The sequence below is a fragment of the Xenopus laevis genome, chromosome 5S (genome assembly GCF_017654675.1).
Source record: "Xenopus laevis strain J_2021 chromosome 5S, Xenopus_laevis_v10.1, whole genome shotgun sequence".
NCBI lineage: Eukaryota > Metazoa > Chordata > Amphibia > Anura > Pipidae > Xenopus > Xenopus laevis.
In genome coordinates this window covers 25,914,660-25,942,611 of record NC_054380.1, presented here as the reverse complement: position 1 = coordinate 25,942,611, position 27,952 = coordinate 25,914,660, and the positions used below count along the sequence as shown (strand labels likewise).

Below are 27,952 nucleotides of genomic sequence, written 5' to 3'. Positions count from 1 at the left end.
ATATTGGCCAAGATTTATTTGCTTTTTATTATTTCAAATCTTTAACAATAAATGTATTAACGTACAATACCACAAAAATATCCACAAGCATTAAAATGTCTCTGGAACATATATGAATAAATGCTATATTTCATGCTCACTTGATATTTGTAGTATACTCCAAACACTTTCCCAAACAGTAACATAACCGTGGTGGACAGTGAATTTGACTCTGTATGTATCGACTAAGTGAGGGGGTTTCCGTTTAAAGAGGCAGTGAGGAAAAAAATCTGGGTATGTTTCTGAACTACAGAACAGCTTCCGGCTACAGGGATTGCAGAGAGTCCTTTTTTTTTTTTTTTTTAGCTCAGCCTTGTCGGCTGTTGCTCAGCTTCTCCGCTATCTTTTGCAGCTCCATGTCCATAATTGCCAGATTTTCTAGTTCCTTTTCCTGCAAAACAGTAACATTAATAATTATAAAAAGAATAAATAAAGAGTCAAAATACCTTCAATGTGCTCAGCCTTTGGCCATGTTCCTCAGTGGAACTCCCACTATTCCCTATATATACACTATACTATTCCCTATATATATTGCATTACATAGTCTCCCCTTCTCTGTTTAAGAAGCCTCATGAGGTTATGGATTTCGGGAAGCAAATAAATATGAACGTGTAAAATTGCTGTATCCCAGAACTTGTTTCTCTCCAGACATCATAGTCATGGCAAGAACAAGTATAATTTAGGACAGGAGTTGCAGTAGCTCAAGTTATTGAGGTTTTCCTATAATTTAGAAATATTTGATATATTTGTATTTCCTAAGAGGGAGAGCAGCAAACAAAGGAACCAACATGGTGAGAATGAGAAGGGATAAAAGGTCTCAAAGTACCCTCAGTATGTAAAACCTTTGGCCATGTTTCTTGTTATAGTTACGTTTTATTAGCAAACATTAATTAAAGTCAAAATCTTTGCTCATAAGTTGTAAGCACTTCAGCTGCTGTGCATATATATATATATATACAGTATATGTTGCTTGAAAGTGCAATACTGCAGGGAAACATATACTAAGAGCAGTTGAGATGAATCTACTTTTTTGTTAAGTTAATACTATCTACCTCTTGTTCTGTTAGGGGCCTCTGACCAAGACTTCCTCTGTCATTAATGTGCCTCTTCTTTATCTCTTCCGAGTCATAAAAGTCTGGAAACTCAACAGACTTCTTCTTGTAATTGAGTAGTTGGGCAAGCTCGTCCATTCTGCCATACTGTCTCTTCATGTCAAACTTGTGCATTTTGGGAGAATTCCTTTTCTCAGCATATCCATGATTCATACCCTCCAGTAGCTGCTTTTTCCCCCACCAGTCATAGTCACTGAACTCTGGAAAGACATTTTTGTTTTGCAAGTCGCTCTTGTTTTCTTCCTCGCTGTCGTAAGTATGGTCATCCTCCTTATCATAAAACCTGTTTTTCCATTTCATCTCATCTGGGAAGCCATAATGGTTTATTCTTTTCTCATATTCAGGGTGGTGTCTTTTGTACTTTTCATTGTCAAAGTAATTTGACTCCTCAAAGTCATTTTTATTGTTGCCATAATGATGGCCATAGTGGGTTTTTTTATCCTCTTGCTCTGGGTAGTTTCTTTTTATTTCACCCATTGCTTCGCTCACATAACGTTTCTTGTCTTCTGGTTTTCTTTCATGGTTATATTGTTGTTCATCTGAACCATCTAGCAGATGTTGCCTCAGTTTCTCAATGAGTTCTTCCTTTAGTTTCCTGTCTTTGGCATGTCGCTTCTCAATATCTTCCTCACTTTCTTCACTGTCCTCTTGACTATGCTCATAATTTAATTTGTCTTCCTCACTTTGTTGTATTGGCCATCGCTTTTTTTCCTCATGATGCCTTTCCTCTACTGTATTGTGATGTCTTTTAAATTCTTTATTGTTTTCTTCACTGTCATAACTTTGTTCTCTTACCTCTTCACTTCCTCTGTGCAGCTGAATCTTCTCCTTTGACTCTTCTGAACTCTGAATGCCATTGTGGCCTTTTGTGTCATAATGATTCTTTCTTATGAGATCCTCGAAAGCATTTAGAGCGCTATGCTTTTTCTCTTCACCCTCAGTTCGTTCACTGGAATCTATTTGATTTGCATGATGACTCCTCTTTTCCTCATAACCAAGAAATCTTTGTCCAAACATGCCATGATTTTGCTTGTATCTTCTCTCTTCTTCATTTTCACTTTCATCTGATTCTTTGGATGCTTCATAAGAATGGCTCAGATGATGTTTCACGGGTTGTGTAACGTGTTCTCTCCAATTGTCGTGATGCCTCTTCATAATGTCCTCTAAATTTCTTGCATCTTCCTCAGAAGCCTCTTCTAAACTTTTGGCTGCTTCAAGGACCCTCTCATCCGTAATATCGTGCCTTTTTTCATGTGAAGTTTCAGCTTGTTCTCTATCTTCCTTACTTACTTCTTCACTTTGAATATGCTCTTTGTGATGTATTGGTTCTACTTCCTCATCTGCAAAGTCTCTTTCTTTGGAATGTCCCGTGTCTTCTTCATTGTCTTTAATATGCTTGGTCTCTCTTTTCTCATTTTCTTCTTGGCTTTCGCTCTCTGTGTGGTGCCATTTCTCTTCTTCCTCTGGAACTTTGGTTTCATGGTTTTCTGGTTTGGCTTCTTCACTGATTTTATGATGGTGACCATCAGTACTGGCCGCATTCTTCAGGTTTCTGGTTTCATATTGCTTCAAATCATTCTCTTGTTCATCCTGATTGTGTCTGCTGCCTGAGGAAGAAATGCTTAAGATGTTAGACTCAAGGCATTTTCTCCTCCGCTAATAATGCTCCATGCTACAGTCAAACCCACTATATTCATCTAACCATGTTTTCAAGTTCTTGCTTGCTTAGCCAGACCCTCTGCTGCTGATACATCTGTTCTTGTGTCTGATAACTATATCATTAGATCTCCAAGCATAGCAAACCCCCTAGAACAGACTTCCTATAAACAAACCAATTCCTTGTATAGGCGCTACACATAATGAGGGCACAGAGGTGTTAATGTTGTACATTATTGCTATGACAGTAAATAATGGCACTGATATTTCTACCCTACTGCTCTGTAAAGGGCAAGCTATACACATACTGTATCTGTACGCGTTAATAACCCCACTTATTTTTCATTATCTCTTAGTTGTTAGAGTTCTCTCAGGCATATGAGATTTTTATTTCCAGATTATGTCTTATTTCAGGGCTGAAGCTTCATGAATCATTTTTATGACTGATGCTCCATCCATCATTAGATTAAAATGCATCGCCTCGGAATCTGAAAAGTATTAACGCTCTATGTAAAAACCATTTCATTATCTGGCCTCCATGAATGATTGATGCTCCAACGTAAAGCAATTGTAGGCACACGTAACATAAATCATAGCTCAAATGCTCTAATGAAGGTGAAATGGCAACGCAGGCGTCACGGTAACTAAGGAGAGTCTGGAGTCAGTTAAAGATCCTGTGGGGCTTTCGATGCTACGAAATCTGATTCCATTGGAGAATAAGAGAGAAATTGCAAAGGCAAAGACTTTTCTGAGTGGGAATTTATCCTTCTGACAAGGTATGAATGGTTCAGTTCAACTATTAACTCTGCACTTATAGTACAATCTAGAAATAGATGTAGTACAGGTATGGGATCCATTATCCGGAAACCCATTATCCAGAAAGCTCCGCATTACAGAAAGGCCATCTCCCATAGACTCTGTTATAATCAAATAATCCAAATTTTTGAAAATGATTTCCTTTTTCTCTTTAATAATAAAACCGTACCTCGTACCTGATCCAAACTAAGATATAATTATTCTTTAATGGAGGCAAAACCAGCCTATTGGGTTTATTTAATGTTTAAATGATTTTCTAGTAGACTTAAGGTATGAAGAGCCAAATTACGGAGAGATCCATTATCCTGAAAACCCCAGGTCCCGAGCATTCTGAATAACAGGTCCCATACCTGTAATAGGTTTTTGAATGATGTGATTTTCTTTGATTTAAATTTTGCAATGCTTCTCAGTTGCCAGTGGTCATTGAGTCCCAACAACCAAAAAGTACATTAAGCCCAAGCCTAGATTTTCTTTCCCAACTGGACAGCTGGAAACCAAAATATTAAATCATTCCAAAAACACACAGAATAAAAATGAATAATATCTTGAAACATTAGTCCACCTATACTAATAGTTAATGCCAAGGTGGACTTACCCTTTAATATTAGTGCCTGTTCTTCAGGTGGAGTTACACTGACTTAAAAACATTGAAGTTTTACTGAATCCTCCCTATTCTATACAGGAATTGTGGCAGAATGCTTTGAAAACAGTGGTCAACTTTCTTTTTTGAAATTTTAGGGCCCATTTACGAAGGACTAGCTGCAAGTAGGGCCACAAAATTGCTGCGCTAGACCCCGATGCAAAATCCACTTGTTCCTAGTCCTTTTAGCACTTCAACCGGTGCTTCCAGTTGCATCATATGTGAGGCACAGATAGCAATTAGCCATTAGAATTTGTTGCTATAGAAGAGAATAGAGAAAGAAGCTTGCCTCTGCCTGTGTGACACTATTGTTATATATTAAAAAATAAGTCCTAAATATAATTTTAGCATGTTTCATCAATAGCATGACTCTCTGTTGTATTCACTTATTCTGCCTGGTCATCTATATGGACAGACTCAACACACTTTCTTGTGGTTAAGGGGATGGAAGGCTTAAATTATGAGGGTAGATGCTTGAGAGGGGACCTTTTTACCCATAAAGTGGATCACCGTACCAGAGGCCTCCCCTTCAGACTAGAAGAAAAGAACTTTCATTTGAAGCAACGTAGGGGGTTCTTCACAGTCAGGACAGTGAGGTTGTGGAATGCACTGCCGGGTGATGTTGTGATGCTGATTCAGTTAATGCCTTTAAGAATGGCTTGGATGATTTCTTGGACAGACATAATATAAAAGGCTATTGTGATACTAAACTCTATAGTTATTAGGGGTATAGATATAGTTTATATGAGTGTATGTATGAACGCTGGGTTTCATTTGGAGGGGTTGAACTTGATGGACTTTCATCTTTTCCCAAGCCAAATGAAACTGTTAAATGTAACTATGTTCTCCTTTTAAAAAAGTACTATGTGCCATGTGATACACAAGCAACAGCGAAGGCCAACCTTAACGACTCTTATACACTAAACGAATGCTTCAGGACAGTCTCCTTATTGGTACTCATGCATCATAACTGAACCCACCATATGAGTAAAGATCCGCAAGAGCTATCGTTTGCAAGTATACTGTAAGCTTACTTTTCTTTAGGATTTCTCTGCATTCTGGGTCGATTGGCGGCGCATTAGGTTTTGCCAAAGCATTGGAGAGCACTTCCACTATACACCGTGTTACCTGTAAGAAACAAGAGGTATAAGCTCACTTTATGGACCTATATAACATTGTATTTAGCAGTCCCTTAAATTGATGACAGTATACAGTGTGTTCAGAATAATAGTGCAACATCACTTACTGGATCAATCACTGATTTTGGTAGAAATTCTATTTCCATATTGCAAATAATTTACTAGTAGATGTAGTAGAGTACCGGTATAGGACCTATTATCCAGAATGCTCGGAACCTAACATATCTGTCCGTAATTTGGATCTTCACACCTTAAGTCTACTAGAAAATCATTTAAACATTAAATAAACCCAATAGGCTGGTTTAATAAGGATTAATTATATCTTAGTTGGCATCAAGTACAAGTTACTGTTTTATTATTACAGAGAAAAGGGAAATCATTTTTAAAAATTTGTATTATTTTATTATAATGGAGTCTATGGGAGATGGCCTTTTCGTAATTCGGAACTTTCTGGATAAGCGGTTTCCAGATAATGGATCCCATACCAGTAATAGAAACCCAACAGACCCAACAGTCATGCCATGCTGCTGATTCTGTGTCATTGACTCATTCATTGTTCCAAATAATAACAGTGTGGGGTTCAATTAGTGAGCTCATTCATTCTGTGAATAAACAGAAGTCAATTCCAGTCCTTATTTAAGGAAGGAAGGAGCAAATGTTGTGCTCCTGGTTATAGTGTATTTCTCTCTGAAACTCTCACTCAAATGGCTCCTTCCACACATTGTTCAGAACAGCTGGCTGACTAAAAAGCCGATTGGAGAGGGGAAGACCTAGAAAGAAGTGCAGCTAAAATGAGCTCAAATGCTTTCAAATGTCACCAAAATCTGAAAGCCGTGGAAGAAAAGGGAAAACGACCATTGGAATGGATAGAAGAATATCCAAAATGGCAAAGCCAATGATCAGCTCCAGGAAGATGAAAGAAGGAGTAAAGTTACCTGTGATACTGTTATAATTAGAAGGCACCTATGTGAAGCCAAGCTATTGGAAAGAAGCCCCCGCAAAGTCCTATTGTTGAAAAGAAGATGTGCTAAAGAGCTTACAATTTGCCAAGGAACACATTGACTGGCCTAAAGAGAAATGATGCAACATTTGGGTGTTGGGGCCGCAGAGAGTTTGTCAGACAACCCCCAAACATTGAAATGAAACCACAGTACAGATTGAAGTCGGTGGCACAAGCATCATGATATGGGGATGTTTCTCATACTATGGTGTTGGGCCTATTTATCCCTTTATACCAGGGATCATGTATCAGTTTCAATCCAGATACTTGAAGAGGTCATGTTGCCTTTTGCCCAAGAGGAAATGCCCTTGAAATGGGAGTTTCAACAAGACAATGAGCCCAAACACACCAGTAACTGAGCAACATCTTGGTTCCACACCAACAAGATTGAAGTTATGGAGTGGCCCAATCCCCCAATCCAATAGAAAACTTGTGTGTGGGGGAATGGGTGACCTGGGGCAAAAGCAAGAAATGCAGAATAATTGTGGAACAGGTTGTTGTAAATTGGTGGAGTCCATACAACACAGATGTGCAGCACAGAAACACTGCTTATACAACTCAATATTAGTTCCTTCCTTTAAAGGAACAGTTTGAAACATCTTTCACTTGATACAGTCAATGAGTTGGGAAAGAAGAATACAGGGATTACTGCCTAATATTCCCTTTTCTTCACTTTCTCTAAAGGAATAACACATTTCATCCATTTTTCTTCCTGGTTTGATTTGGAATAGAATGAGCAGTGTTCCCAATGCATTTTCCTGGATGGAAATAAAACCTATTATAAGGATTTGGAGCTTTATTCACTTAAACACACTGCTATTATTCTGAACACAACTGTATATACATATATAGGCCCCACCAGGGATGTCAAATGTTTGTGTCCAAGATACACTTGTTTGGGGACCTCGCCAAAGAGGTGGATCTTTATGAGTATGGCAAGATTAAGACATTCCCTAGAGAAAACCAATTACTGTCTCCGTTGCTGATACTATGGTGAAGGACCCAGTAGAGCCTTTGCTCTAAAACATTAACATTTGTCATGTAGCCCTTATAAAGTGTCCCATACTAGCTCAGTGTAAAGTTATTCCAAGCCTACAACAAAGGGAAGTAATACAAACTTTTAATACAAACCAACTTTTATACAGTACTTGCTCAATGTCTTATTGCAGCAGTATCACAATTTGGTGTGTTGCCTTTAAATGTTTCAAGTCAACATTAATAACAACCAAATGCACAGGGAGAAATGAAAAGGAATTACATAATATTCAGAACCTGCAATGAAAAACAAAACCCTTTCTATGTTTCACTGCCAATGACTTGTCATATTCCGAACCTTTCCAGAAAACAGATCTTTTTGTCTACTGAAGATGGAAAGGGCACAATGTTGTCTCCGTCATCTCAACTGGTTTCATTTCCAGGAGCCCTTCTGTTTCCAGCCGCTTCCTTCCATCCTTCTGTGCTATTAATTAACATTGCCATTCTTCATGCTGGGCTTGAATATGATTTGGATACAATACAGTAATGTGATCATTGCTCAGGATTCATTCTGACCCATAATCTTGATTTAAAGCACTACTAATAACCAACCATCCCACTGTATCCACCAAACATAATGCTGTGATTGTCCATCGATTGTCCCTGGAGATTATTAACCTCAATTCCAATCAGAATTGTATAAACCGGTTTAGTTCATCACAGATCATGGTGCAAATTAATGCTAATCCGCTCAAGAAATTGCCCATAGATCTTCCCTTTCCATGATTCATAGAGAATCCAATCAGAAAAATACATTTGCGTCTCATCTCAAGTCAGAAGTAGGAGATGGTGCAGATGGAATCAAACATCAGAGCAGTGGGACCACACTCAGAAAAGGAAACCACAAACATTGGAACCTCAATTTTATCTCCCTTGATTTTATGCTTTCACCTTTTTTGTGGTCCCACCAATATATAATGCATTTCCCTGATTTTCCGTTCCCTAAAAAACATAAAATAGGGGGTTCTACTGTACAGATTTGTTCTCTCCTAATTAGATACTGTACCTGTTATCCAGAAAGCTCAGAATTAAGCAAATACAGGTATGGGACCTGTTAAACAAAATGCTTGGAAACCGGGGGTTTCTGGATAAGGGGTCTTTCTGTAATTTAGATCTTGATACCTTAAGTCTACTAGAAAATCATGAAAACAGTAAACACCAGTAGGCTGGTTCTGCTTCCAATAAGTTGGGATCAAGTACAACCTACTGTTTTATTATTATACAGAGAAAGGAAGTACTTTTAAAAAATGTGAATTATTTGATTATAATAGGTCTATGGTTATTCAGGCCATCTGGCCTTCCCATAATTTGGAGCTTTGGACGGGTTTCCAGATAACCGATAATGAATTATATTAATAAAATTATATCATTTAAAGCAAATGAGTATAATTCTTCAAAATGATTTCCTTTTTTCTGCAATTATAAGACAGAACCTTGTACTTGATGGTAACTAGGTGGCAAAATGATCCTATTGGGTTCATATATAGGCTTATTTATCAGAAAACGAATTTGTGAGGTTTGTTTCGAATAAACATACAAATTTTAAAAAAACTGTTTGCTTATTTATGAAAAAATCAGATTTTAAAAAACTTGATTAACTTCAGTTGTGAAGAAAATCAAATACCTTGAATGTTTTGAGTTAAGCTTAAAAAACTCAAATTTGTGTGTTTACAAACTTAAAAACTCAAATTAAAACTGAAAAGCTCAAATTTTAAAAATGGCTTGAATTTTATCTCGGGCAGTGTTTTTTTTGCTTAAAATATACCAGACATTTGAGTTTTTGAAAATATAGCTTGAATTTGAGTTTTTTTGCAAAAATTTTTTGAATTGTGGCAAAAATTCAAATTCCAACCTTGATAAATCATCCCCTTAATGTTTTAGTTAGTTTTTAGCAGACTTAAGTTATGGAGATCCAAATGATGGAAAGACGACCTCTCATCCAGAAATCCCCAGGCTCCAAGCTTAATAGATTCTATACCTGTATTACCGTTGATGTTCTCTGCACCAACAAGACAATTATGTACAAACATTGTCTGATGCCGGTGCTTGGGAATCGAAACATAAGGAACACTGAGGAACATGATCTCCAATGTCAGGCCAAACCTGATGCACATTTCAGTCTCTAAAATATCACACAATGCAACACCGTTTCTCCAGTTGGCTCTTGGTTCCATTTCCCATTCAATGATCTTTCCTTGTTCAAGAGACTTTCTTATGCCTTGTTTGAGTTGCTTCTTCCTTGTGGCTCCAGCCCTGGTCTTGTTTATCCTCCCTGCTCTGTTTAGTGCTTTTGTTTCCTTGATGCAGAACCAAAAACTAAGTGTGAGAGAACCTGGTGGTCTAGTGGGGGGCGCCTACTGCACTCACTGCGGGGATGTCCATCACCTTCTCTTCTGTGCTCTGTGTCTGGTCTGGCGCTCGCAATTTGCGAATGATGCTTACGCCACCGGATTTTTACCCAGAAGCAACGCCATTGCGCTTGGCATGAATTTCAAATATTTAAAGCAGGCGTGTCCAAACTCCGGCCCAATTGCGGCCCGTTTTCAATTTTAGACTGGCCCACAGCCTTAAACAAGGATTCGCCCATTCAAGGGCAGACCCGGATAAAAATTGGCACACAACTGGCCAGCCCAAGCCAGAAGTCGGTCAATGAGCAGTACTGTCTATCGCACGTTAATCTTTGCGTCTATGGGCAGCTTAATTTACAAAAAAGTTGCAAAGTGCTACAGTGCATTCAGAATACAGGTATGGGACCTGCTATAAAGTATGCTCTGTAACAGGAGGTTTCCAGATAAGGGATATTTCTGTAAATTGGATTTTCATACCTAATGGTTCAAAGAACATGAGGCTGAATGGTCGGCCCCACACATTTTCACCTCACCTTATCTGGCCCTCGTTGCAAAAAGTTTGGACACCCCTGATTTAAAGGTACCCGGTACCTTTTCACATTGCCTAACAAGGGTCTATTTTCATAGTTCCTGGGGAGACTTTTATAGTTCTGATCTTTGTTCCTCACCCTTGCCTGTCATTGACTTCTGATATTGCACTGCCTGTACCGACCCCTGCCTGTTACTTCGAATTAGGATTTTGTACTGCGCTACTGATTGGTATTGACCTCAGCCTGTGACTTTGACTACGCTGTTCCTGATTTCATACCACACGTCTGATTGGTACTGACCCAGCTTGTTCTACCTGTACACGTTAGGGTTCCCTTGCCTGCCCAAAACTCGCTCCCTGGTCCTCTTACTTTATGACCTGGCGGCATTCAAGTAGCGGAGGGCTCCTCCCGAAGCCAAAGACAGATGTTATAGGCAGAAGAGTAAGCTGTGACCGGGACCTTGGTGTAAGTTCTGGGTTTTGTGATACCTTACATTGCACATAGACTGCAAAAATTCATCACATGGTTTCCAAAAAGTGCTCCTCCCCCCCCCCATGCCATTTATATGCCATAGAGTTAGAGGCAGAAGGATTTCTAGGGATGGGAGCAGGTTGATAACACTAGTTATGAGCCTTATATTCAATCTACAATGATGGTCATTTCTCTTTTCACCTATAGGAAAGGTTTTGTTCTGGGTGTCCTGCTGGAATAAAACAATAAATAAAACAATCATTATAATAACCAGCTCATGAAACCATTATGATTGGGGTTTTACTTGCAAGGCAACTGAACCAAAAGAAAAGTGATATTAGATGTAAACCTTAAATATGGTTGCGGTTCCTTTAATAGACTCAAAACCAGTCACTCAGCTACTGTACTGTACTGTTTTCCTAGGTCTTGTAACCTATAGCAACCAATCAAACAGCCGAGCAGTACCTCTAGTAGCAAGAAGCTCTTGTGTATAAAAACACTTTATATATTCATCAAGAACTGATATTTACCTTGATATGGTTTAAAGATTATCCATATACCCCAACCAACGTACACCCCTAGCATTTTGGCAATATAACGGTTCAGAATATATTTTTGACCAATATATATATATATATATATATATATATATATATATATAACATTTCCATAATTAATTTGAAAGGAGCCTAATCAAGTAATTATGAGCTAAAGTGAGTTATTGCCAATCTCAGCTTTTAGGAGCCAGGAAGAGGCGTAAGCCCTGTATTATAGAGCTGTATAAAGATGAGGCCAATGGCTGGGTGTGAGTTCTCAGCACTTGTTACAATATGCACAAAGCTGAAGTGCATGGCACTGACAAAAGCACCCATGCCCATGCACATTTTTTGCACCACTTCAGTCTCATTGCATACAAATGCACACAAGGTGCAAACTACCTGGGGGGTGGGTGCAAAGATGTTAGGAGCTCAAACTGACCTGAAAGGCAAATCTTTTTATACTCCACCCCAGAACCTCTGCAAAGAAGAGGCACACAGTAATGCTAAAACTGTCAGGACCCCAAATAGTCCTGGGCCCCCTTTAGCTATGGGGTCTGTACAATTTATCAGTCCAGGAACGTCCATTAAACAAACTGTTTTTTGTAATTGAGCTGTAACAAGGGAGGTTACTATTGCACCGTGACAGTTGCGTTTTGAGATTAAATATCATTAAAGGGCATGTAAAGTCTAAAATAGAATAAGGCTAGAAATGCTGTATTTTGTATACTAAATATAAACATGAACTTACTGCACCACAAGCCTAATCAAACAAATAATTTATGCTTTCAAAGTTGGCTACAGGGGGTCACCATCTTGTAACTTTGTTAGACATCTTTGCAAGACCAAGACTGTGCACATGCTCAGTGTGGTCTGAGCTGCTTAGGGATCATCATAAACAAAGCTGCTTGAGTTCTGCATGGCTGGGAAGTAAGGCGGGGGCTCCCCCTGCTGTTCATAAGTATGATTGTTTCCCTGCTCAGCAGTTAGGGACCATCTGACAATTCCTATCCACAGCAGTAAATGAAGGGAGAATTTCACTGCATACAGTCAGGTCTCCTATAAAAATGGTACACATTTTTTAATTAAAGTATATTGGAGATAGGTTTCTTTTTCATTAAAGAAAGTAAAAATTGGGTATTATTTTTTTGCCTTTACATGCCCTTTAAAGCTTTCGGGTGAATTTCCAACACTACTTTGGGGGCTCATAGTGTTGCCAGTATTCTGGATAATGAGAGCTTCTATGTCCCAGTGCACCACTGGGGAATAGGGGGGGGTGCCATTAGCAGATCGATAGCACCCAAGGACACCCATCTAAGGGGTAAATTTTCTAAGCAGTGAAAATTTGCCATCGACGGCTTCGCATCCATCGTTACACTTCACCAGGCGAAAATTCGCTCATTTACTAAAATCTGAAGTTGCGTCCAGGGCGTTGAATGCTGTTACTTCGGCAATCAAAGCAAAGATGCGCTAGCGTTCAATGTCCTACACATGAGCCCACTGTATAGTTTATGTTCCATGTGTTAGAAAATGTAGGGGGAAACCTGTTACCCAAAAAATTTTTAAGGACTTTTGCAGGCTATCACTCTGAAAAAAGGATAGACGCCAGAAGTAGCCCAGACTTATATTGGGCCAATATTGGTAATTCATCCGGTGTTCATCCAGTGTTGAACTGGGTGTCCGAGGACCACCAAGGTTGCTGCCTCAGGGTCCCCCATACCTAGGGGCCCCTTCTGCCTGCTCATCCAACACCCCATCACTTTGCTGTGATAGGGGGAGAGAAATGCAGTGGGTTAGTGACAGAACTTACAGGTAGGGATTGGGTCTGGGTCAGTGGTGCCCACTGGGGTTTTACCCAGTTCGACCCTGAATTCACCAAATGGACAAAACAAATAAACCTGCTAGAAAATGAATCTCCCCTGAAACAGTTTAAAACCTGAGCAGAGAAGAATAAAGAATCAAAACTGGAAAGGGGTGAGAGAAGTTCATTAACTCTGCACATTCAGACAAGCACGTAGGAGAGGCCGTGTATCTGCTGCCGTGTTTTGCAGTAAAATAATCCACTTCTTCCCAATGAACCGGAATGAAATCCTTTGCAGAACGAGGAGACAAAAACCCAATTACCACAGTAAACTGAAATCAATATTTTGAAGTTCTAAACAGGACCAGCGGCTACGAGAGAAAGATGATGTGACAACGATGATAATGAAGGTGACAACGTACCATCTCTTCAGGATGTTCTCCTTTATCCAGAGGCGCCGCGGCACACACTGTGTGGGCAAAAGGAAACACAAAGTTACTCTATGGGCAGAATGAACATTTATTCTCTATGTATGGGACATATACATTGGAATAACAGCTGCCATATTTGTTTCCTTGCAATAGTATACATTACTGCATTATGCAGCATTGTCAGTAATCTGTTTTTGGCAAAAATCATGGAAGAGAAACCTATCCAAAAAATAATGAGCAGTTTCATAATAATAAATGAATCAGAATGGAATTTTAAGAATGAAATGAGAAATAGAAGTACACTGTATTGAGCCATGAGTGTAACACCTCAGATGAAACGTAGCATCCGTGGCGGGTAGCAATCTGCATATTCAATATATTTAATGTCTTCCTGGAAGTGATGCCCCAATAGATGGAGGCCAAGAATTTATCGGTTGTGTTTTCCCTTGTTTCCACTCCTCCCTGTATTATCACTGACCTTCAGCAAACCCTTAATAATGTCAGTGCGTGTGTTTCTCTGAGCCAAAATTCAAGGTCAGATGATTGTCTAAATCAAATTGTATCTGTAATCTCCGTGCTCAGCTCGGCATCTCTTGCTATTTTCCATTTTCAGCCCCTGATCCCACTGACCTCTTTCAATTCCGGTCAATCATATCTGACAGATTGCTGAGGAGTTTCATTATTTGCTTTGGGAGACTTCTCTGCCAGGTCTTCACATCCCAACTGATCATCTCTTCCATTTCAGCAAATTCTCCCTTTATTATTTCCCATTTCAGGAACTCTTTCACTCTTGTCTTTAATCCATTAAAAACCATTTCTAGTATACTATTATTATTATTTCCCTCCTTTTATTCTGTCCCTGGAAATTTTGCCCCCTCCATTAGGTCTGTCAGTGAAATGGTTTGACCAAACACTAAATTTTTATTTTTGTTTTTCTTCCCCTTTTCTCTCTTTCTCTCTCTCATTCTAGTTCATTCATTCCAGGGGAGCACTGAGAAGTACAAGCTCTAAACACAAACTTTACAAGATGGAATGTTACATTTAATGCAGTTGATACAAAATAATGTTCAAAGAAGTTTGTATCAAATTGGGGATAACTTATAATAATGGTTTCCTGAGAAATGCAACATTCTAATAATTCCCCCAATAGCCTTTCATGGCTTTTCCTACTTTCCCACTTGTCTCTGAGCCAATGCTCTTTCAGCCTGTACTTCAGGTATCCATTGCCTCTCCCACATCAACCTATTTTTTCTGCTTTTAGTTAAAAAAAAACTCAATTTGTTAAGCTGGAAATATCATCCTCTGCCAAAATCATTGTTTAACAAATCCAGTCTTTCATTCTCTCTGTTCAATATTTAGCATCTAGTTTCCCTTCTGTGCTATACAAACATTCATCAGCTTAAACACATTTAACCCTTATCATCATCAAAGCACTCTTTTCCCAGTTGATTAAGCTGGTATAAGTTCAATACACTTCCTGCTATGCAGTCTCTGAGCTCTGTACTACAGTTCCAGTTGTCCTGACACCAACCTGGCCCAAGCATTTATATAGCTATAATTGTTTTTATCATTTAGTTATTATATCAATAATAGCATTATCTCTCCATTATTCCAATTACTTATAATTAGATATTAAAGGAGAATTAAACCCTAATAACAAATGTCGCTAGAAATGCCTTATTTTATTTATTGAACTTAATGCTCCAGCTAAAATCTTCAGAATATCTATAAAAGTAATGATTCAGGCTTTCTAAGTTGTACACAGGAGCCCCCCATGCTCTCTATATGGTATATTGTGAGTAGGTCCCTAAGCTCAGGTAAGTGACAGCAGCCCAGAGCATGCGCAGTGAATCAGCAGAAAAGAAGATGGGGGGGAGAGAAAACTGGGGGCATCTTTGGAGGAACAGAGGAACTGCTGAAAGGGCTTGCCATAGACTGGTACAGAGTTTCAAAAACAAATGTGCAGTATTTTTAGGCTGCTTTTTGTTACACTTTAATTCTCCTCTAACAGGGCCAACAAAATGCTCTTCATGCAGAATAAGTAAATAAAGTAAAATATATATACATTTTTCATTTCACAGTGTTAAGAAAAAGGACATAAGTCTCTGACAAGCAGGGCCAGGCCAAGCTGACCAGGAGCCCTAGGCAACCTGGACGGCCATCATGTTCCCCAAGCAACCGACCCCCCATCTGTGTGCGTATGGGATGTAACAAGGGAGGGAATGGCAGTGGAGTGAGCAGCAGAGGGGAGAAAGAGCAGAGTAGAGGGCAGGGTAGGGAGTGTCAGAGGGGAGGGAGGGGAGAAAGCGGCGAAGGGGAGAGAGTGGCAGAGGGGAGTGAGCAGCAGAGGGGGGGAAGGGTAGGGAGGGGAGCAGTAGAGGGGAGTCAGTGGAAGAGGGGAGAGAGAGCAGAAGGCAGGGAAGGGGGAGTGAGTGACAGAGGAGGGGAGGGGAGAGCAGGGGAGAGAGCAGCAGAGGGGAGGGAGGGGAGTGAGTGGCAGGGGGGAGTGCAGGGTAGGGAGGGAAGCAGCAGAGGGGAGGGCAAAGGAGGGAGGGAGTAGAGAGTGATGCAGGGGAAAGGAAAGTGGCAGAGAGGAGCAAACATGGACAAGGGGTAGACAGAAGACCCTTTAACAGGTACCTGCCCAGCACCCCCCCCCCCCATCATTGAGCCCTAGGAAGATGCCTCTTCTGCCTCCCCCTAATTCCAACCCTGCTGACAAGGGGTCTCTATATTCATGTTTCAGGCTTATCAAGCAAATAATATTTACAGAATTTCTCTTTTTTTTCCCAATTATCCCACAAATATAAACATTTTCTTTTGCCGCTGAGAGATGTCAGTGATATGAGTGTAAGGCTGGCACATGAGAACTCTACTAAATCTGGGCAGGAGAAGTGACCTGGTGATAATTACAGAGAGTACAGAGAGCAGAAAATAACATCTGTCACAATAGTGGAGCTTAGTCACCGAGATTTAATTAGCGATGATCATAATGTCATCGTGCCGCCAGCCTTCAGGTCCAACCCACGCGCTGTTATTATACCCTCGTTCTGGAACCTTTCATCATTGAACCAATAGTACAAACTGTTTAGTAAAATCTGCAATACCTCTTATTATTTATGTAGCAGCGAGTGGGATTTATAGACCCTCACGTGTCCCATTACAACCCCTAATGTTGGGCTGTTTGTTTTTGTGCTGCTGAATGTGCAAACAGCTCTTGTGCTAAGGCCAGTGCTTATAATATAATTTAGAATAATATAGAGTCTCCCTTTCCTAATGTAGTGCCTGTCTAGGCACACAGGAGCTTGCAATTTCATTTATTGTGGCGCTACACAGAGTTCTGTTGTCTGGCTGCTGTGTATGATACAAACTGAGCCAGAGAGGAGGCAGGGGGCACAGACACGAGTTCCATTTGACCCTCCTTGTCTTATTTTTAGATTTCAGGTTCTGTCTCAGTAGGAATCTGTCTGTTTAAGTGGAAGAAATATATATTTATTGGCAAAATCCTATCCATTTCCTCTTTCATTTTGACCTTGTTCGGAAAACAATATTAACGAACACCCTCGAAAAAATCGGTCGTGGTTCGGCCTGGATGTAAATGAGCCCTTATGTTGTAATGACTAATATATTAGTGTGCCGGAATGCTCCAGATTATGGAAATTATTATACAGATTGTTAGAGGCAAATTTATACATTTTTAAATTCAATCTGATAAAAAAACAGATTAAATTCAATTCCAATCAGAAACATGATCATGTTAATTCATGGAAGAGACGTTGAACACAATGAAAATCAGTTCTTTTCAACACATTCCCCTGTTAAAAAAAAAACAAAAAAACTCAAGAATTAACTGAATGTTGAACATTTTGCTGCTGAATTTATTCATTTGAATATTACAAATGTTTTGTTTTTTTTTCAATTGATAAACTGTACATTTGAATATTCAGGCTCAGTGTTTTTTTCACTGCAATTTGCTCAAATAGAAAATGTGAAAGAATGTGCATCAAATATTAAATTATATATTTTAGATTTAGTTTAAAGGGATTCTGTCATGATAGTTTTTATTTCTAAATTACACTTTTTACACTACAAATAATTCACTGTACAATACAAAATTGAATTCCTGAACCAACAAGTGTTTTTTTTTTAATTTGTAATATTGGTGTGTAGGCGCCATCTCAGGTCATTTTGCCTGGTCATGTGCTTTCAGAAAGAGCCAGCAATTTAGGATGGAACTGCTTTCTGGCAGGCTGTTGTTACTCCTAATCAATGTAACCGAATGTGTCTCAGTGGGACCTGGATTTTACTATTGAGCGTTGTTCTTAGATCTACCAGGCAGCTGTTATCTTGTGTAAGGGAGCTTCTATCTGGATACTTCCCCATTGTTCTGTTGTTTGGCTGCTGGGGGGGGGGGAAAGGGAGGGGTGTGATATCATTCCAACTTGCAGTACAGCAATAAAGAGTGACTGAAGTTTATCAGAGCACAAGTCACATGACTGGGGGCAGCTGGGAAACTAACAATATGTCTAGCCCCATGTCAGATTTCAAAATGAAATATGAAAAAATATTTTCGCTCTTTTGAGAAACAGATTTCACTTCAGTTTTCATAACCTGCCAAATTTTGTAAAATGAACATGGTAATTAGGGGGTGTGGTCACAAAAATGGGCATGGTCAAAAAATTCACCGCACTGTGCACACCAACTTTTTTGTCCCTCCTTTTATTTCCAAAATGTTGGGAGGTATGCGGCTGAGATATTCTTGACCTGCACCCGACTCTAAACCGCCCCTCCCAACATGCACCTGGCCGCAGTTCCTCCTCTATCTACAGACCCACCCTGCAGTGACATCACAAAAGGGGCAGGCGGGGGCTATAAATTCAGACACTGGAAGCCGACAGTGCAAGGTCGTGGGTGGGAAGAGCAGGAAAAGAGCTAAACCCGGAGCCAAAGATTTTGTGCAGGAGCTGGCTCAGGTTCCGAGGGTTTCGGGCCAGCCCGCATATCACTAATACTCAGGGCTGCAGGAAGCATTTTCCATAATCACTGCAAAAAAGTGTCGGACTGGGGTGTCTGGACCCACCGGGGCTGCCACAGCTTCCCCCCACCCAGTGTCAGACTGGCCCAACGGGATACCAGGAAAACTCCCAGTGGGCCCAGGTCAGCGCATCTAAACACGGAATGTGGGGGGAAAGGGCAGCAATCAGTAATGACACGGCAAAGCTTTTAATCTGGAGCAACCAGTCATAGGAGTGAGAATGGGAACCTCTCCCAGTTCTGCTCATCAGGAAGGATTTGCCTCTTCAATTAGAATTAATGAAAGGAAGTCAGACGGTGAAAAAGATTCATTTTCAGGAGATTTAGAAACACCTGTTACTGGGAGGGGGGGGGAGTCATTTTATTGCAAATACAGGAAAGCTATAAAAGTGCCATGGGCTTGTGCTGCTTATTCCTCTCCCCCGCTGTACAAATAACAAGCAAATAACAGCGGGAGGCTCCCAGATCTTTCCTTTCAGATGTGGAAAAGGAGAAACGCGATGGAAATATTTTGCCTTTTTCAAAAATTTATTTTTTATTCTCTCGTTTGTAATTGGTTCTGCTAATTACAGAATAAATCATCCCACTATAATATCTTTTGTACAGTAAAGCGTCGCTCTGCAGAGTGTTCCCAAATCCAGACCTTGACCCCCCCGAGAGTGGCCGTTTTCTAGACCATATCCTTGAAGGACCTCAGCATCACCCTTTAAAGGGACAGTGTTAAAGAAACAATGAGGGGTCACTCATAAAATGCACCCCTATAATACTCATTCTATCATCTATCTATCTATCTGTCTATATCTGTCTATATCTATCTATATCTATCTATCTATCCGTCTGTGTTTGTCTATCTATCTATCTATCTACCTATTTGTCTATCTGCCTATCAAATCTCTCTCTATATATATATTTGTCTCTCTCTGTGTTTATCTATCTATCTATCTATCTATCTATCTATCTGTCTGTCTGTCTGTCTGTCTATCTATCTATCTATCTGTCTACCTGCCTTGAATTCTTACTCCTCACAATCCTCAAGTCACAATATCACATGCAATTAATCATTTTGTGAAGGGGTAAATAAGATGCTCCAAATGCCGGAAAGAGATAAGGGAAAGAGCTGCATGTTTATTAAATAAAGATATTTTACATTTCAGTTCAATGTACTGGTGCTGGTACATCTCTACTGTGGGAATCAGTATCAGTACAGATCACCAGACTACAGACCTAAGGGTGATCTGAAAGGCTGTTTATTGCTGAACTAGAGTTTACTTACAACCAGGCTTCTCTAATCTGTAATAATAACAGCCCAGCAACTGCATTAGTACCTCCAACTGGGGGGGGGGGGGCTCTTTCCCTTATAAAACACAACATGGTGTTTCTCTTCTCCAAACTGTCCCAGGGCAGATCTGTTGTAGTCCAACAAGTGTCTGGGGATATTGGCTGGAAATATGTGTTTCATACAAACAGTGAGTTGTAGTTCTGCTCCAAATCTCCCTCATTTTCACTGCACCTGTCCTTTCAATTCTGCATTAAATACTTTAATTATTAATCCATTCTGGGCATTAAAGGGCCACCAAGGCAAATGGCAGAAAGGCACAGAGTATACGGCAGCATCAATACACGAACATCAGACAGTTGCACACAGTAATACACACCCAGTAACACAAACACAATAACACACACACAGTAACACACAGTAACACACACCCAGTAACACACAGTAACACACACACAGTAACACAAACACAATAACACACACACAGTAACACACAGTAACACAAACACAATAACACACACACAGTAACACACACACAGTAACACAAACACAATAACACACACACACAGTACCACCCAGTAACACACACCCAGTAACACACACACACAGTAACACACACACACAGTAACACACACAGTAACACACTCATGTACATTAGTTACATAGGTCAGGGGGCAGCTTTAATGATAAAACAGGCTTAGCAACTCAAAGCTGCTCAGTCCAGTAACCCATAGCAACCAATCAGCAGTTAGGTTGGAGCTATTTAATGCAGTTGGAGCACTGGAAACTAATAAATGACTGGTTGCCAAGGGTTACCAGATGGAGCAAAGCTAACTATGTTACTATGCAAATTCCTTTATTACATGTCACAGAAGGGCAACACAGAATTTTTGTGGGGTGACATTGGTTCTCGTGGGATGTTGGGAATTTAATGACAACCGGAGGGCTCCATGTTGCATATCCCTCATTAATATTACCTCTCCCTCATTGGGGACTGTCACGAACTCTAAACCTCTCTCCATATATCTTTATAAAGATGTAACAAAGAAACTGGAACATTACAGCTCATTTAGGGATGGAGATGGATTGAGAGAGCCCTCTCTCCTTATGGGAAACATACATGAGGGCGCAGTTACTCCCAGGCTCTCTATTGCCCAAAAATAATAATATGTGCCATTCTACTCCTCCACTGTGCAAAGACCTCCACCAACCTCCTCCTGTCAACAACACAAAGATGGGAATCCACTGACCTGATCTCAACTGTCGCTTCCCAAGTCTAACTGGCAACATATACAGATATACATATACAGATATACATATACAGATATACATATACAGATATACATATATAGAACTCATGAAACTCAATGAAAGAAAATATATTGATGGCAATATCATTCTCTCATTATCTCTCATTATCTCTTATGCTGCTTTCAGTAGACTCCTCCGCTGCAGCGATAAACACCAAGAATGGATTCGGCTAAAGATACAAACAAAAACTGGGAGCTGAGGAAAAAATCAGCATAAATAAAATCTTTTATTTGTGCACTCATTGAATTCATTTAAGGGCTATTCCACATGGGGAGATAGCGACGCGTTTGTGGTCGCGGTGACAAAGCGCCGCGACAGTCGCCGCGACCGGCGCAGGCGACAGTTTTGTATGGGCGCCTATGTAAAAACGCCTGTGCTAACCACACGAGGCGATGCGCTTTTCAACAGTCGCCTGAAAAAGCCTGGCGAGGCATTTTCAGGCGACTGTTGAAAAGCGCATCGCCTCGTGTGGTTAGCACAGGCGTTTTTACATAGGCGCCCATACAAAACTGTCGCCTGCGCCGGTCGCGGCGACTGTCGCGGCGCTTTGTCGCCGCGACCGCAAACGCGTCGCTATCTCCCCGTGTGGACTAGCCCTAAGTGAGTTCAAAAATCATCATTGAAATTGTCCCCAGAAGGGAAAAGAAATTCACAAACAAATCAATTTATTTTTTAATCAACACAATGGGACACTTCTTATAGTAGAAAGTTTAGTGGCACCAAAACTTAAGTTACAGAGAGTAATCAGCTGTTATATATAACCTACAGAAGGTTACAGGGTTTGTATATACGGAGGATCCAAGGCATCTATATACTGGCACAAACCACTATGTGATAAATTCTAATTATACAGTATAAAAGGACACACAATGTGACTGAAACACAGAAAGATTATATAAATGACAGACAGACAGATAGATGATAGATAAATAATAGATAGATATATAGATGATAGATGATAGATAGATAGATAGATAGATAGATAGATAGATAGAGAGAGAGAGAGAGAGAGAGAGAGAGAGAGAGACTGATGATAGATAGATAGATAGATAGATAGATAGATAGATAGATAGATAGATAGATAGATGATAGAGAACGGAAAAGTAAAAGTGGGGTTCTGCTGTATATAATGTAAGAGTTGTGGAACAAACCGCAGTCACCATGCACTGTATGAATAGCCTTCAGTATACACTTTACACAGTTGCCCAGTAACCTTTAGAACCAAATTTGTGTTTAAACAGAAAGGGACAGCCAGTGGTTTAACTGCCAGGGATGTGGGGGCTGCACCCCCCTTGGGGCCCACCAAAGCAGCTGTAAGATATTTGCTGCAGTTTGTTTGGGGGGGGCAGGTGTTCCTCCTGCACTTGAGTTGCCATTGCCAGTTGCCAGAAACATTCATTCTAAACCCACATCCGGGACTAGAACACACCCCTAAAGCCTGACCTGCCCAAAAACAAATGCCATTGGACAAGCACTGCACTAGTACATTAATGTGATCCTATCCTGACAATTTCCCTAGGCCTCCAGTATGGTCCAATCATTGGTCCAATGGTCACAGATCTGCTCATCCCAGTTTGGCCCAACATATTGGTGGGCAGATGAGCTAACAATCTATTCCAAACTTATGGCTTCCTCACATCTGTTGAACATGCAGATCTGCTTTCCTTGCATCAATAAACATTCAGAAAGCCGTTATATTGGCGTCTTCTTCTAGTTCCTTTGCAGCTCTTGTGTCAAGTAATAGTCAAGTAGACATTTTTTTGCATAAGCAGGTGAGGGTCTTCCGGTATTAGCACCTGAGATCTACACAGGTCTATTCCAAGAGGGCTGAGCTCTCCAAACTAATCATAATAGTAATAGATTGTCTCATTGGCAGATGGTGAGTTTGTAGTTCAGCAACACTTCTAGAGTCTCAGTATGAAGGTTCCTGGTATAAAATCATGTAATTCTAATAGTGACGTCTCTACTTTCCCCTTGGAATTCTCTTTCACAATTGAACCCGGCAAAGCCATTTCCATTCTGCCGTTGTATGAACAATCTCACTGATGTGTGGGGGAAAGACGGAGAGTTAGGGTAAAAGAAATCTACTGCGGCTCCTAGGAGACCGCTCAGCCTCCCCTCCTGTAACAGCTCCTATCCTTCTTCAGGGGTGCTCGGTCCGCAGCGTCCCCACCGCTTGATACAAACTATGCCAAAGGAAATGGACGGCACTCCACTTGAAGAAGAAAAGGTACTTTATTGCAAGCTAAAAATAGGGATCAAAAGGCCCTACGCGTTTCGGGATACAATCCCTTAATCATAGGCATAAATCACAACCACCATAGACACTTTTTATACCTAAGGGCATGGTGACCCCTGCTGGTTACACATAGTATAACTGTTAAAATAATTGATTTTTAGTTTTTCATTTTTAATTTTCAATAATAAAACCAACATTCAAAGGTAACAACCTTAATTAGTGCTTTTTTTAGTGCTTTTTTTAAAAGAAATCTACATCCAGTCAACGGGGGGTACCTGACAGTCCAGCAGCAGCAGATAGACAAACACACACACACCCACACACTTACAGACACACACAGACACTCACACAGACACACAGAACCATAAATACAAAGTCATACAGTCAATAACAAATGATAGAGAGAAATAGTTGAAAGCTAAAACTCTTTACAAATAGCTCAATTATCTCCCCACTACAACAAATTCTCAGTAAAGTCTATCGGGTTTTTGATTAAATATTTTAAGGTGTTGACTCCCACCCTCATCGCCCAAAAAATCAGCCACCCACAAGCATTGTTTTTATATACAGAATATTCTATATGTAGCACTTTTCCTCTCGTGTATTCTGATCTCCACTCATTAGACTTTTAAGTTCAACAAATAAGTGTGACTGTGTCTATGTGTGTGTTCATGATATTGTTCCATATAGTACATTCTTATAGTACATTCTTAGTATTTCTAAGTATTTAGAAATACTAAGAATGTATTTCTGAGAAAGAAACTGCACAAACACCATATTATTAGGTACATTAGACACAATGTGTAGAACAACTGTGCCCACCTCACTTTGTACTGATTGTATCTGCACTTGTGTAAGTGTGTGAAGAACAGACAAATCTCACTGTTGAATCATGAAATTATATATTACGGCATTTACTCCGGGGGCACAGAGCCCTGACTTCATATTGAGAAGAGAGCCACATTAAATCATTGAGAATGATTTTCAGGTAAAATAGTAGAGGTGCAGACAGTGCCAGTGTTAGTGAGGGTTACGTTGGGCACACACAAAAACCAGAGCATCCAGATCAGTAAATTCAGATCTATGCGTTGGGCCCCTAACAGACTGGTCCACCACTAAACCAGGAGAAACCACGGTGAGACCTGCTGTGCAACCACCAGGAAGGTTTGGGCACCCAGGGGTGGGGCAGATGTTATGTGCATGGCATGGGGGGCAAAGTTATCGGGGGTCAGGCTGGAGAGATTTTGTCAGTGGAGGGAAGGATCAGGGGTGTAATTACAGAGGAAGCAGACCCTGTGGTTGCAGGGGGGGGGGAGGAGTGTAGGGGACACTAATTCATGCACATCTTGCTACAATAGGATAACTTACTAATGTTTTGGGTCCCATCTATTTACATCAGTGACAGGGGCCCTTGATCTCAGGTGCTCCGGTGGTTCCCAGTCCAACACTGACCCCTAATTAGATTTTTTTACAAACATTTAGGTGCAACTGTGGAAAAGGCTAAATACAAAATCTGTTTGGCGCAGGGAGAAAGTCAGCAGCCAATTGTGTCCCTGTAGATGTGTGGGTGAACGTGTGTGTTTGTGTGCTCAGAGGTTAGTGTGTAAGTGTATCTGTGTGTGTTTGTGTGTATATTTCTGCATGCTTTTGGACAGTATTTTATTTGGGATGATTTACAGTGATGGCAAAGGACAGAATGTTGAGCTCACAAATACAGAATGTTGAGATGCTCCAACACATACACAAGGTTCGGCAATAAGTGCCGCTGACGTGTGGCCATATACTGGCATATTGAATAGAGGCTGCAGGCAGTTGTGCAGCTAGATTTTACGGGGCCCCACGGCAAATTAATGTTAAGGCCCCCAACATTTCCAGAGGTTGTCTTGTTTTACCAATATATGTTTTTCATTAATTAGGATCTGGTGGGGCCCCCTATACCTCTTTGCAGCTGCTGCGTCTGCTTCCTCTGCAGTTTCACCCCTGGCTGCAGGTTTGTACCATAAATAACTCAACACATTGGCATCACATGACATTATGGCAGGCTGGAGGTTAAACGCGATGGGCAAATGAGCTACCAAACAGAGCAACTGATGGGGGCACCATTCTATAATCAAAAGATATAGAACAACATGAACTGTATATACTGTAACAACATGTACCTTAACACAACAGGCAAATGAAACGACTTTTGTATTGTGCAAGTAAATCCATTGGTTCCAACTGATCCCTGGTCATTACACAGAAATTGTTGAACTGAATATGTAACAGGCGGAGCATCAAGCTATTGATACAATGTGAATTCCAGCAGCTGCTAATGGAAGTCAGTTCTAGATTTGGACATTTTTTATTCTATAAATATACGAGTGAGGAAGTCAAACCCTTTATCTGATTTATGATATTTGTCGGCACAAATATATCACTTAAACCCACGTTACAGTGCTTTGTGTCACGAGCAACAGTTGCCCCCCTCCACTGAGCCCGACACTCAGCAAAGTGTCAGAAAATGGGCTCCTGCTGAATTTTTTATGATCGGCTGCTGCAAAACCAGCAGTGCAAATCCATATAGAGCTGAGGAACATGAGCCAGCGCTGTCAGGTTCTTATTTCCAATGTTCATATAGAGAAATGGTTTGCAGAGCGGCTGGATGGACAACTCTGCCCTTTGGCACACGAGGCAACATAACACAACTAGAAATAGTAATGTTACTAGACTTTGGTTAGTTAAAGGCTATTCCATAACTTCCCTCAAACTAGGGTGAACATCATTTCTCAGCCCAAAACCTACATTAACCATATCAACTGAATAGAAGTCAGTCCATTAGGGTTGTGCCACCCGCAGTGATAAAAAAAAACTGCCAGCTCAGTAGTCGGCACTTTCATGGTGCCAGGCAGGGGCAATATCTATGGTGCCAGGAAGGGGGATATCCACCCCAAAACAACTCTATCTATAGTGCCAGGCAGGGGGATTATCTATGGTGCCAGGAAGGGGGATATCCACCCCAAAACAACTCTATCTCTGGTGCTAGGCAGGGGGCTTATCTGCGGTGGTTGGCAGTGGAAATCCAACCCAAAACAGCTCTATCTATGGTGCTAGGCAGGGGGCTTATCTGTGGTTCTGGGCAGCGGATATACAACCCAAAACAGCTCTATCTATGGTGCCAGGCAAGGGCAATGTCTATTGTGCTAAGCAGGGGATACCCAACCCAAAACAACTCTATCTACGGTGGCAGACAGGGGGATATCCACCCAAAACAACTCTATCTATGGTGCTTGGCAGAGGGATTATCTGTGGTGCTGGGCAGCGGATATTCAACCCACAACAGCTCTATCTATGGTGTCAGGCAGGGGGATTATATATGGTGCCAGGCAGGGGGATATCCACCCACAAAACAATTCAATCTATGGTGTTAGGCAGTTGGCTTATCTATGGTGCTGGGCAGAGGATATCCAACCCAAAACAACTCTATCTATGGAGCTAGGCAGGGGGAATACCCAACCAAAAGAACTCTATCTATGGTGCCAGGTAGGCATATACTCAACCCAAAAGAACTCTATCTATGATGCTAGGCAGGCATATACCCAACCCAAAACAGCTCTATCTATGGTGCTAGGCAGGCATATACCCAACCCAAAACATCTCTATATATGGTGCTAGGCAGGGGGATACCCAACCCAAAAGAACTCTATCTATGGTGCCAGGCAGGGGCTTAACTATGGTGCTAGGCAGGGGGAAAGCCAGTGCATTCTGCTTAATGTCAAATAGGGGTGCCAAGCAGCAGTGCAGTATTAGGACACTGTCCTTGTCAGCTGAAAGGAATCTGGGTGTTAGAGTTCACAGCAACTTTGCAGTGTGTAAGTAAAGGGAAGCAGGATCAGGGCACTGCCATGTTGGCCACCTGTTTCCTATCCGGCAAGAGTGCGGCGCTGTCCTTGGTGCTGAAACGCCAGAAGGTGCGATCAACCCGCGCAGCCCTGGAGCCCTGGCGCTGACCTTGGTGCTGAAACACCGACTATCCCGGAACTGCTGCTCCCGGCGCTCCGCTAGTGAGTGAGAGAGTCTGTGTATTGGGCAGTGCCACTTACCTTCCAACGTGCCCAGCAGGAGACTCAGCAGCAGCAGCAGAATTGAGGGAGACATTGTCATAGCGACCCCCGATCCCTTTCTTGTCACTTAATAAAGGAGAGAGAAGTCTGGGCGTGTGCCCGTTGTTGCCGGGCGTTTTCACGCGAGCGATACAGGGCGACAGTGTTTCTGGGCAGAAGCAGCGATGTCAGTGGCTCAGCTCGTGTCTCGGCTCTATTTAAAGAGAAGGTGCGGGAGTGGGAGGCGGCGGCGGCATTTTCAGCAGGAGGCAGAGCGGCCCCCCCATCGCCTTCCAGGAACGTGCGTCACCGCGACCCCCCCCCCCAAACTGTCTATTCCTGTGGCAACGCCGCTCCTGTGCGTGAATTATTGATCCTGCTGGGCTGTGCGGGATTCACAGGAGACACCGCCCCCACCTTCATCATCATCTTCTTCTTCTTCTGCCTGATGTAGCC

At 41.2% G+C, this 27,952-nt stretch overlaps 1 protein-coding gene across 1 annotated transcript; it reads right to left on the bottom strand.

Moving 5' to 3' along the window:
- Positions 1-8: 8 nt before the first annotated feature.
- Positions 9-27,779, bottom strand: chgb.S (chromogranin B S homeolog). Its single transcript, XM_018265071.2, has 5 exons — positions 27,497-27,779; positions 13,546-13,592; positions 5,298-5,391; positions 1,092-2,758; positions 9-430 (listed from the first exon to the last, which is right to left on the bottom strand). The coding sequence occupies exons 1-5, from the start codon at positions 27,555-27,557 to the stop codon at positions 347-349; spliced, it is 1,953 nt and encodes a 650-aa protein (XP_018120560.1). The 5' UTR covers positions 27,558-27,779; the 3' UTR covers positions 9-346.
- Between the last annotated feature and the right edge of the window lie 173 nt (positions 27,780-27,952).